Below are 13,018 nucleotides of genomic sequence, written 5' to 3'. Positions count from 1 at the left end.
CTCTCTGAGAAATGCCCACCCTACTCCACTCCTCTGTACTCCATCTCCCATTCACACACTGGTAAGCCATGACATCAATGACTGTACCACATGGCCCTGCCCCCCTGGCCACAGCTGATCAGCTGGCTCAGGAGTAGACACCTGACCTAAGCTGGGATAATCAGATTCTAACTCCAAAGGACTTGGAATTGGGAAACAGTGACCCTAGTTAGAACAGGTCACTTAAACTGAGGACCCAGCAATTCAGGAGCTACGGGGCCACGTGCACAGAGAAGCAGGGAAGGCAGTCTTGCAAGAGAAGAATGGAGGGAGAAGTAAGACCTGGGTGCCTTACTCTTTCCCAATCCTGAATCTCTGCCACTTTCTTGCCCTTCCTGAGGTTTGAATCTTCAAAGACGGCTCAAAGTTAGAGCAATGGCCCAGCAGCTTTGCAAATACTTCCCATTTTTGCTTAAGCCGTTGAATGTCTGGCAATTAAAAGACCCTCGACTGGGACAGGCTCAGAGAGCTAATTCCTCTACACCAGTGATTTTCAAAAAGTGGTCCAGGGATCTTTGAGGGTCCCTGAGACCCCTGTAATATCAAAACTACTTTCGTAACAGTACTAAATGTTCTTTGAAATTCTCACTCTCATTCTCTCAAAAGTGCGTGGTGGAGTTTTCCAGAGGCTACATGATATGACGATGTCATCACACTATGTGTCTGCATATTCCTAAGTTTAACATTTTTTTTATTGATCAATTGATTGATAACACTCACGTGGATGACTCATAGAAACTTCATCATAGAATTTTAAGGAGCTTAGATTTCTTGGACTAAAGTTACCAAACACAGTCTTTAACTGCTGAATCTGAATTTCCCTCACCTCTCAGGGAATATCCATTGTCAGAACTCCAAGGATTGTTCTCTTTGCTGGCACCCTGCTCATAATATCTAGCCTTTATTAAGCACTCAGAATTGGCTGTGGATTATTGGTCCCATTTTAGTGCTGAAGAAACTAAGGCCCAGAGTCTTTACAAAATTTGGTCAAGGTCACAGAGGTTACATAATTCACCCAATTCTAGTAAGTGGTGGAGCTGGGATTTGAACTCATGGTGCAAACAAGACAGAAGCTGTTATTGTAATCACTACCTTAACCCTGACTTCCTCAATGAGCACACAAAGCACCTGGGGGTCTTAGTCAAGTGCAGACTCTAATTCAGTCCAACTAGGGTAGAGTCTGGGGTCCTGCGTTTCTGTCACCCAGGAGACTCTGATGTTAACAGTTCAGGGACCACATGTGGAGGTGCATGGCTTTAGGCTGCCTCTCAGTCCTGACAACAGAAATGGGTGGGACTGTTCTCCAGGAGCCAGCAGCGGCTGGAATACGCCACCTTCAAGGGTGGCTCGGCTGGGGCTGCAGGTGAAACAGCTTCACACACTTGTTCCAGCACAGGCAGGCTCACCTCCAGTCTTCCGGGTCTGCCCGTGGCTCCCACCGTCGGTGACATGCCCACAGTGTCACTGCACAATGCAGAGCCATTCAACTGCCCCTCGGCCAGCAGGAGGTGGGTCCAGAGCTAGTCTAGGCCCCACCTAACCCCCCCTACCCCCCTCACTGTATTCAGGTCTTCTCTTGGCTCCCACAAAGCTAAAATGTGACTTTTCTTTCTTTTTCCATCATTCAATCATTAATTCAACAAACTGGTCATTGGCCACATGCTGGACACTGGGCCACGCGTGACCCAGGGGAAAAAGTACAGACCTGTGTTCAAATCCTGACTTCTTCCTGACTAGGTTGGATGACCTTAAGCAAGTTACTTAAACTCTCTGGAAGTAATAATACCAACTTGCGGAAATGGAAGAAGCGGTACTGGCCAACAGAAACATAATGCAAGCCACGTGTGTCATTTTTAGTTTGCCAGGAGACACACTTTTAAAGAAAGAGTAAAAAGAAACAGGTGCAATTAATTTTAATAATATATTTTACTTAACCCAATATATCCAAAATATTATCCTTTCAATATGTAATCAATGTAAAAATGTGAATGAGTTGTTCTGTACTCTTTGCATACTATCTTCGAAATCTGGTGTGTATTTTATATTTACAGCTTTTTTTTTTTTTTTTAACAGCACTTTTCAGTTTGAACTAGCAACATCTCAAATGCTTAGTAGCCACACGTGGCCAGTGCTGTGAATGCAGGATACAGTGCTCAGTCCTCACCGTCTCTGCAGTAGCTTTCATTGTACAGGCCTCATCACAGTGCCTGGTGTAGAGTAAGCACACAGGAAGTAAAAATGGCTGCTTTCGCTACTGCTGACATTCTAACAGACACCCTTTTCATATTCGACGACTGTGAGTTCAATCGTCTAGGTTTAGGGGGAGCAGAGAGAATGTGAAGAGGACCAGTCTCACTCTGCAATCTACTGAGTTATGTTTCGTGTGGGCTGAGGGAACAGATGGAAGCAGGCCTGGAGGTGACAAAGCTCTTGGAGTTCACAGAAGGCCAAGCAATTCCACATTAAAGCCTCCTTTAATGATGGCATTAGATACTCATTATTTTGTAACCTCCAATGAACTCACAGGTCTAGGCAAGTTTATCAGTGGCTGCTAAAGCAATTAGGTGAAAACTTTATGGGGAACTTTATAAGACACAGGCTGACAACACCCAGAACCAATGATCAATTTTACCACCACTAGAAGGAAAACAATTGGACAACATATGCCTCCTGATGTTACACAATAAGTATAAACCACAACTAGGAAAGATTCTTGCCCCATCAAGAAAATACACATACACACACACACACACACACACACACACACACACACACACACACACACATATAAATATCCTGAATCTAATCAAGTCTCTAATCAAGCCACCAGTTTTCAGGAAATAAAGAGGAGAGAGGAACACCTTAAATAGCACCAGTCCACCAAATCTAGAATGTAAGAAATTCCATAAGCCCAACCACCCAAGTTCTTCATCACATAAATGGCATGGAGAACAAAAATACATGTGTAGGGTGTAGCAAGGAAGAAGTATGCTGTGGAGTACAAGAGGATTAAGTTTCAAACAAAACAATGATTTGGGGCTGAATAGTAGACCTTAGAATAACGGTTCTTTGTGTTGGGTATGGTAGTGATATGTCAGAGATATACACTGAGGCACATTAAATGATAATGTAGCCAGGACTTGCTTTCAAATATTCCATACATAAAAAAATAAAACATACAAACCTACAAAAAGTGGGAGGAAAGAACATATAAAACAAGACTGTCAAAACATCGGTCACTGCTGAAGCTCGGTGGCAAGTACATAAGGAGTGCAGACTCAGAGGGCTGCCCTGCCCAGACTGCAGAAGTCCAGCTTGTCAACAGGCTGGGGCATCGCAACTCAGGGTGGGCAGTGCTGGACCGCTGGCTCCAGTCTCCCAGGAACTTGCTTATGACACAGCCTTCCAAGCCCTCCCCCAGACCTCCTAAATCATAACTTCTGGGAGTAGGTGCTGGGAGTCTGCATTTTGATAAGCTTTCCTGAGGGTTCTGATGTATACTAAGGCACAAGAATGGGAATAGAGAGGCTTGTCATAATTATCACTAGATCCCAACCCACAGGGCACTCAGGACTAGCCTCCTGTCCATGGGAAAAGTAAGGGTCCTCCCTAGAGCCTGGAGGAGCCAGACAGGCCTAAGAGAGTTAATTCTCTAGATGGAAAGCAGCAGTTTACACCCCCTGGAGGTCCCTCTCTACCTGGTTATTATATCAGATATAATATATCAGATATATCACCTTACAGACCTCTGACAGTGATCACAGAAAGCCCTTTTGGGCTTGAACATGAAGACTCTTGAGGACCACCAGCCTGAATACCTGAGACCACCACCCAAGTCTGGTTCCCTACTGTCCAGAGCCACTCTCATATTTTTATTCCTTCCACCATAAATTTCCCTTCTGCTGTTCCCTAGGCTTCTGACATTTTCCTGCCACATTCCAAGACCACAAGCCCCCAAAGCCCATGCCATACCCACTTGGGAACCATCAGCGATGGTCCCCATGCTTTCCCAGCATGATCCTACTCTCTGCCTAATGAGGCACACGCCAAAGCAGGTGTCCTGACCCTGTCATCCTGGGGCAGCCCCAGGGACAGGAAATTTTCAGACTTCTCTTACAAGACCAAGTAACGGGGACAACTGTCACATTTTCCTTGTCACCCACTCTCACCCTGATCCCACCTCCAACCTTCCCCAGACCCTCGCCCTCCCCTCAAGACACCCTCTGCCTCTTCTCCCTCTTGCCAGCTCTAAACCCTTGCAGGCGATCACCTGGGCTTAGAGCCCTTCTAGAGTTTTCCTCCCTGAGTATTCTGCAAGAAAAACCATGGATATGACCTTTCTCTAGTTGTAGCGGGGTTTTGAAACTGGGGAGCAATGTTCTGCATGGCCTTGGCCTCCATAATCTCTCTCCGCCCTCGAGGCATCCCCACTTACCCGTCCTCTGGTCCTGTTCTTTCTCTTGGGAATATCCTCCTCTAAATCCTCTTCTTCATTTCCTTCTTCTACATTTTCATCATTTTCCAAAACCCTCTGAAATGAGAAGAAAATGAAGAGAGGACAAATAAAATACACAGGAGAAAACTATCAGCGGGTAATTTTGGGGGTGTTCCATTTTGTTGCCGTGTTTTAACAGAGTGAAGAGGCTGCCATTGCTTGGGAAACAGGGCTTCCAGAATGCCACCCAGAGTTTGAGCGTTTGGCGGTATCAACTCTCTCTCAAACCCTTGGGCCCCTTCCAGCCAAGTCCTCCCAGGACACTGATCCTTTTCAGCTCTTTTGATCAAAAAAGGTTTTTCTAAAGAGAGAATACTCTGGCAGGAGCAATTTTCTATGTGGACCCAAGATGTTTTGTCAAGACTGACTTTCTTCAATGTACTTTTCCTTTTGTTCCTGAATTGAAAATATGTTTCTCCTTTCCCTGCCATGTTGGAACCCTGCCCTGTTTGATGAAAACAAGTAACTTCCTGTTCATTTGACCAGAATTTGACGTTAATGTGTTGTTCATAATCACCCATTATTATTTTTAAAGAAAAATGGATTTTCATGACAGCACATTACTTGTAATGGAGCTTAAGGATCATGAATTGAATTCTCTCTCTCCAACGTCTGTGTCACACTGCAGCAGAGAATTCCATTTCCATTTTACAGGTGAATAAACTAAGGCTAAAAACAGGTTTGACTACTCCATAACCAGAACAAGGTCAGGTTCTTCAGCAGAGTTTTCCATTTGTTTCTCAGCCTTGAGTCTGAAGGTCGTCTATATAATGGCTATAATATGGCATACCCTTCCTGCAGGGGCCTGAGCACTTCACTGCCTTTGTGGGGGGAGGCAGTGGGTAAGTATACATCTCTAGGCTTAAGGGAGGGACAAAAGATAGTGGCAGAGGACCCGGCCTCCAGAGCGGGGGTGAAACAGAAGGAAGGGCATGGGGCTCACTGGACTCCATGTCAGGGGCCCTGGGGGTTTCTTTATGGGCCCACGGTGTGACCCTGGGTGAGTCACCCTCTCTTTACACCTGTTTCCCCAATTATAAAACTAGAAATGTATTCACTCATTCAACCAATAAACATTTGTCTAGAGCTGACTACATAGCAGGCGCTATGCTAGATAAGCCACTTAGTGGCTACAGTCCTGGCTGCAAATGGATTTTATAAGCTTAGTGAAGGGAGGACAGATTTAAACAACACACATAACCACATCATTACAACTGCTATAAAAACACGACAGGCAAGTTCAGCTGCTATTAGAGGGTATTAGAAGGAAATTTAACTAATCTGAGGGTCAGGTAAGGCTTACCTGAGGAAGTGACCTAAGAAAGTTGAAATGGTAAAGGAGAGAAAAGACTCATCTTGGAATGGGAACAGGGAAGAGGGAAGGAAAGTATTCTACGCAGAGGGAACAGCATGAGCAAATTCCCTGAGGCAGGGAGAGGAACATGACTTGTCCAGGGAGCAGAAAGAGGCCAATGTCACCAGAGCTTGGTGGCTCGGGAAGGGACTGGCATGAGATGCGGGCAGGAGGTGGGTGGGCACCAAGTTATACAGGATAACAGCATCCACCCATCCTGTGGTGATGGTGTGACAATCACACAGCTACGAGAAGGCTTCGAAAGCAGCACACACTTCACTGACATCTGGTATGACCATCATTGTTCAAGTGGCCTCCTGGACAATGCCTTTGACCTGTCCTCAAAGCAGGAAGCCCAGGAATGAGTTACCAGCGACCTTCTCCCATTGCCTTCTTGTCAGAGAATTCTGTTCCAATCACAGGGGTCAAGATACTGCTAATTACCAAATCCTCCCAAAGAACTCAAAATAGGTCTAGTAAATTCTTCTCTGGCTTCTCTACTAGGTTTATTTGGGAAGCCATCATGGGTCGCTGGGCCAACCTTAGTCATCTAACAGAGAAGCATTGTCTGCTGGACACAACCTCTGGCCCACAGCTAGGAAACACTGGCGCAGGACCAGGGCAAGCCTCCTAGCCTCCCTGCGTCTAGGCTTCCTGAACAGAGAGTGGGAGCATGAGCGAAAGCCAAGCAAGACAAGGACAAGTCAAAACTCTGCAGCCTTCGGTAAAAAGATGTGGTATAAACACGAGGTATTTTATTACAACTGTTGTTGCTGTTCATACACAGCCATCTTGCAAACTTTCTGGGTCTTGAAGTCATTTAATCATGGTAAGTTCCAAGTGCCTCGAATGTAAAGGTCATTGCCTCTAGCATCTTAGCACAATTCTGACTCCTCTCATTTTTTATTATGAAGGTATTTATTACCTGCGATATGGACTCTAGGTTGATACATGAAAGACTGGTCAAGGCAGCTGAGCTAGTCCCCAGAAATGCCACATGGCCTCAATGTCCAGGAGTAAACTGACTTCTCCCCCAGGCTCCATCCCTCTCTCTTCCCCTGGGCTTCCCTGCGTCTCTAGAACCTCTGTCTGTGCCCCAAGCCTCAGATTTGACAGCAGCCACCCCAGTGCGTTTGCACTTCCTGCAACATGGCCCTGATACCAGAAGCCTTGCCACATAACTCGGGAGGAGGCAGAAGTTCCTAACACACAAAGGTCACATTCAGGGCACAGGAAGCAGAGGGGCGTCCTTATTAGAAGTAAAGGGCAGGGGTGTCCAACCAGAGATGCAGCTGATCGCCCAGGACACACTTACATTCCCTGTCCAAGGACATTATCTGGAAAATAAACACATTTTAAAATAACTTCTCTCCCTGTTACTCTAAACAGTCTTTACGGTGATGATAACAATGGTGTGCGGTTATGTTTTTGAAAAAAAGAAGGAGGAATTCCTTTTTAAAGACTCCATTAACGCTGGCCTGGAAAGCTATAACAATCTCCTAACTGGTTTCCCTCCTTCCACTGCTGGCCCTGCACCCAGCTTCCTCTCCACGCAGGGACCAGGAGCCTGATGAAACACAACTTCACCGCCCTGGTTACCATCCTCCACGTGGCTTCCTTTTTCATTTCCCATGAAATCATGAGCCTCTTCCACGTCCTGGGAGGCTGGCATGCAATGGTCCCTGCAGCTCCATCCCAGGCTCCTCTCTCCCTGGCCCCGGGCTCCAGCCACACCGGCCTTCTGTCTGTTCTTTCAACACACAAGCTCAGGCCTCCCTTGATGCCTCCGAGCAAACCGCTCCTCTGCCGGAAAGCTCTTCCCTGGGATCCTCACTTTGCTGGCTCCTCATCCCATAGGACTGAGGTTAAATCCTTACTCCCTGAGGACACTACCTAGAATCCACTCCTCCTTATACGGAACCTTCATACTCTGTTCTTTGCAAAGCACTGGTCCTGAAACACAATTATTCTAGTCGTTTACTTGCTTTCTGTCTGTCACACCAAAGTATAAGTATGAGCGGAGGGAGAGGACACGTCTCTCCTGGTTTCTCTCCTTCCCTAGAACCTAGCACAGTGCCTGCTCACAGGAAGCACTCGATAAACTTGGGTGGAATGAATGAATGAAAAAAATTAACAAAACTGTCCATTTACTACATATGTACTTTATTTTAATAGTCAAAGCCAATAAAAACATATAAAGTCACTTGGCTTATGGTTCTGGTTTCAGCTTCTAGAACAGTAGATGGTAGCCCCATGCTCTGTACAGAGTGGACGTTCAGTTCACATCAGAGACGATGGTGACAATTCCAGAGTGACAGCCCATATACTGGCCCAATGCTGCCTGAGAAGAACTCAAACCCACCACCAGCCAGCTCTAAAGGGAAAGGGCTACCTGTCCCTAGAGCATCAAGGCTTTCTGGGCAATGATTCTGTCCCCTTCACTGATTCAGTCACATCACACTAAATGGGCAATACAGATGGGACAGATGTTGACTTCAAAGACCTGAAAGTCCCAAAATGGTGGATCATACATGAAAAACAACAACAAAAATTTTATTTTTTAAAAAGTACTAGATACTCTAAATGCCAGAGGCAAGAAGAGATCCCTGTGCTGTGTGTGTGTGTGTGGGGGGGGGCAGGTTGAGAAAGGCTTCATGGGGAAGGTGGCATTGGAGCCAAGCCTAAGAGATGGCTGGAATTGGTGCATGAAGACGGAAGGGAGGCATGTCAGACAAAGGGCACAGGACGATCAGAGGCACAGAGGGAAGAAGGCTGGGGAACAGAGGGAGAAAAGGAATAGTGGGAAATAAGCCCCAAAACTAGGCTAGGAGCAGGGAGAAGAGGCTCAGGAAGGTCCACTCATCACTTTGGATGTACTTAGAAGGAAATGAAAGTGTTTTAGCTGAGTGTTTTAGCAAGGGGGTGAGACAAGCAGAGCTCTGTCTCAGAAGGAAAGGTCAGTTAACAAAGTAGGCCATGCTGGAGAGGGGAAGGACCAGGGACGGTGCAACGCAGAGTTATCTGTTCGCTCAGTAAATAGTCATTATGCACCTGCTATGTGCCAGGCACTGTGTGGGTGTTTGAGATATATTAGTGAGCAAGACAGACAAAGACTCCTACCCTTGAGGGGTTTACATTCTTTGGAAAAAAACAGAAAATAAAGTACATTCGATGGTGGTAAGAGCTACGGGGGACCGAAAAAGACAAGGAAAGCAGAGTAAGAGAATCAGGAGTGCTGCGGGGTGGGCAGGGCACAGGATGTGGCATTACACACAGTGGTCAGGATACACCTCGGAGAGAAGAGGAGAAAAGCAAAAACTTGAAGGAGGTGAGGGACAGAGACACCAGGATACCTGGGGGAGAGGACTTTGCAGGCAGAGGAAACAGCCAGAGCAAAGCCCAGAGGCCAGGCTGTGCCCGGCATGTTCCAGGAGCAGGTCCGTGTGCCTGGAGCAGAGTGAGAACGGGAACGAGGAAGCCCCGAGTCAGAGAGCAGTAAGTAAGAGGGCCCTGACTTTCACTCTGGAAGAGCAGGAGCCGGAGGCAGTTCTGAGCACAAGAATGACAGGACCCACTTAAATTTTGAAAGGCTCCCTCCCAGCCATTAGCAGGGGAACCATTTAGAAAGCAACCACCACAGTTCAGACAGGAGCTGAGAGTGGCCTGGACCAGGACAGTGGCAGAGATGCGGTGAGCAGGGGCTAAGCTCTGAATTTATGTTGTGGGCACAGTCAACAAGGCTCCTGATGAATTGGAATGTTGGGTGCGAGAGAAAGACCGTCCTCAAAGATGACTCTAGGTGTGTCAGACAAACAAAGGCGACCGATAATAAGGATCTGGACTAGGGCTGTAGCTCTGTGAAGTCAAGGAAGAAACAACTAGAAGCCATGTTGTGACAACTAAATGGAAGAGACTTGACCATTCATCTGAACGCGGGAATGGCAGAGAAAGGGGCCCGGTTCACTGATTCCTTCATCTTTCTTGAGACCTGACTCTTGCTGGGCACGAATAAGACCCGAGGGTGCAATGGCGAACACGGCAGCTTGGTCCCTGACTCGATGGGACTCAGGCGGGTGGTACTTATGAAGCAAACCAAACATTCAACTGTTATTAATTTAATGATAATGGTAACAAATTAATATATAAATATATAAACTTGGATATAAAATTATCAACTATGTAACATACCATATGTGTAACAAAATATAAAAATTGAATATAAATTGACTATCCGTGTAATTTAATTTTAATAATTTGATTATTTTTCATTACTAATACTATCATTTAATATTTGTATTATTTCACATTATTACAATACTCTGTGCCAACCATTGTACCCAATGAAAGGATTCAAGACAAATATATACGGCATGGTTAGAGCACACCTGTAGAATCCTGCACGGTGCAAGCAAGCCTTATTAGCGTGAATAGAAGGTGGTGAACATACGGGAACAGGAGCCACCAACCCTGCCTGGAGGGTAACTTCTAAACTGGCCCTGAAGGAGGAGTGGGTGGTGCTGTGAAAGGACTGAGTGAACTGGAGCCAAGGAAGGCGTGGGAGGCAGTGGGGCAGGGGTGAGGCAAAGACTCACTGGGCACCAGCTGATGCAGACAACCCTGAAGTCTGGAGCCTGGACTATGGACAGTTGGCTCCACAGGGGTGAGAACTCCATCTGTTTTGCTCACCATCACTCCCTCCAGGACCTAGCACCATGCATAGCACATGGCTGGCTCAAAAAATACATTTTGAGTACACAAATGGGGAAATCAACAGAGAGGAACAGATTTGGAGAGGGCAATGACTTCTTCTGGGAAACACGTTAAATCATAAAAGAATCTGCAAGCTTCCTGGCAACAGTGCCATGAGGCAGTTTGAGATGCAGCCCTGGCCCTAGAGAGGAGGACCCGAGCCAGTGCTGGGGTTCTGGAAGCACCACGGTGATGCTCTGGTGGCGCCAACCCCCCCACTGGGACACAGAAATACCTGTATTTCCTGGATGCTCTCCTCCTCTCTGGCATCCACCTTCTTCTCGACCCCCTCACCACGGAGCAAGGCTTCCAACGTGGTGCTCTCTGAGGTGAACCCATCCTTCTTCAGGGGCAGCTCAACTTCTGAAAAACAAGAACAGAAAAGCAGGGTCAGGCCACTAGAAGCAGGAGGGACAGGAGGGGCAGGAGAGATGGCCCTTGAGGGCGTGCATAAACCAGAGCTCCTGGGTAGGACTCAAGATGGCCTGGGTGCTCTCCTCTGGGTGGAACAGGACACTGGAATGGGTCCAGCTCTTCCGGTTCCATCTCACAATCCCAGAGACAGATTCCAACCCTGACTGCTCCCTCAGACACAGCAGAGACAGAGCAGAAAGGGCACCAGATGGACATGGGTAAAGCGGCCTAGGTCTCAGTCCTGCTTTTGCCACTCTCTGGCCCCATGACTTTGGGCAAGGTGCTCAAAGACTCCAGGGCTCTTTTGTTTTTTTGTTTTGTTTTGTTTTTTAATGTTCTTTTTTTTTTAATCAGTTTCAGGTGTACAAAACAATGCAATAGTTATCCTTTTCACCCCTTACAAAATGACAACCCCCCTCCCCCCATCCACTGTCCTACTACCCCTGATAGCATACATATCTATTACAATTCTATTGACGCCATTCCCACACTATACTCCACATCCCATGACTATATATATATTAAATTATAGCTGACATATAATATTATTCAACGGCAGCTTCAGATGTATAGTGCAGTGGTCAGGTCTCTACACCGTCTATGAAGTGGTCTCCCTAACAAGACATGAGTCTATCTGGCCCCCTAAAAAATATTTACAACATTATTGATTATATTCCCCAGACTGTCTTTTCTATCCCTGGGGCCATATTGTACTTATCAATTTATGTTGTCTCGTCCCTTCCCCTTCTACCTCATCCCCACCCCCTCCCATCTAGCAACCATCAGTTTTTCCTCTGTGTCTCTGAGACTATTTCTGTTTACATTACTCATTTATTCAGTTCTTTAGATTCCACATATAAGCGAGATTATATGGTATCTGTCTGTCTCTGACTGACTTATTTCACTTAGCATAATGGTCTCTAGGTTCATCCATATCGTTGCAAATGGTACAATTTCCTTCTTTATAGCTGAGTAATACTCCATTGTGTAAATGCACCAGTTTCTTTTTTTTTTTTTTTAAGATTTTATTGGGGAATTGGGGGAGGGGAACAGACAAGTTGCTGTCCTTTTGTTCTCCATCTTAGCTGCAGAGGGCAGTGTCACTGGCCCTCATATGTGGGATCCGAACCGGGGCCCTCTGGCATCCCAAGCCAGTTCTTAATCAATGCGCCAGTCGGCCGGCCCCACAGTTTCCTAATCCAGTCGTCTACCGATGGGCATTTTGGTCGTTTCCAAGTCTTAGCTATTGTAAATAGCGCTGCAATGAACATAGGGGTGCATATATTTTTTCAAATTAGTGTCTTGAGTTTTTCTGGATAAATACCTAAGAGTGGAACTGCTGGGTTATAAGATAGCTCCATTTCCAGTTTTTTGAGATGCCTCTAAACTGATTTCCATAGTGGCTGCACCAATCTGCAGTTCCACCAACAGTGCACCAGGGTTCCCTTTTCCCTACAACCTCGCCAGCACTTGTTGTTTGTTGATTTATTGATGATAGCCATTCTGACAGGGGTGAGGTGGTTTTTATTTGCATTTTCCTAATGATTAGTGAGGTTGAACATTTTTTCATATGCCTGTTGGCCATCTGTCTGTCCTCTCTAGAGAAATGTCTCTTCATATCCTCTGCCCATTTTTTAATTGGGTTGTTTGTTTTCTTGGTGTTGAGTTGCACGAGTGTTTTATAAATTTTGGATATTAACCCCTTATCAGATATATCGTTGACAAATATCTTCTCCCATTCAGTAGGCTTCCTTTATGTTTTATTGATAGTTTCCTTTGTTGTGAAAAAACTTTTAAGTTTGATGTAATCCCATATGTTCATTTTTTCTTTTACTTCCCTTGCCCGCGGGGATGTATCAGTAAACCCAGAGCTTTTTTTTTTTTTTTTTTTTTTTTAAAGATTTTTATTGGGGAATTGGGGGATAGGAACAGTGCTGGGGAATTGGGGGAAAGGGAACAGACAAGTT

General features: G+C 46.0%; 1 protein-coding gene across 5 annotated transcripts in view; it reads right to left on the bottom strand.

The window, feature by feature from the left end:
• DPF3 (double PHD fingers 3) overlaps nt 1-13,018 on the bottom strand; it is a 300,997-nt gene that overhangs the window by 107,286 nt on the left and 180,693 nt on the right. For all 5 annotated transcript variants that reach the window (XM_019640433.1, XM_019640436.1, XM_019640432.1 and 2 more), the window contains exons 4-5: nt 10,873-11,000; nt 4,475-4,570 (exon numbers count right to left, since the gene is read on the bottom strand). In XM_019640433.1, the coding sequence (XP_019495978.1) occupies nt 4,475-4,570; nt 10,873-11,000 (224 nt within the window). The remainder of the gene's footprint in view (nt 1-4,474; nt 4,571-10,872; nt 11,001-13,018) is intronic.

Source organism: Hipposideros armiger, unplaced genomic scaffold (assembly GCF_001890085.2).
Source record: "Hipposideros armiger isolate ML-2016 unplaced genomic scaffold, ASM189008v1 scaffold_49, whole genome shotgun sequence".
In the NCBI taxonomy this organism is placed as follows: Eukaryota; Metazoa; Chordata; class Mammalia; order Chiroptera; family Hipposideridae; genus Hipposideros; species Hipposideros armiger.
The sequence above is the reverse complement of the archived record's forward strand: the minus strand, read 5'-3'. Positions and strand labels throughout refer to the sequence as shown.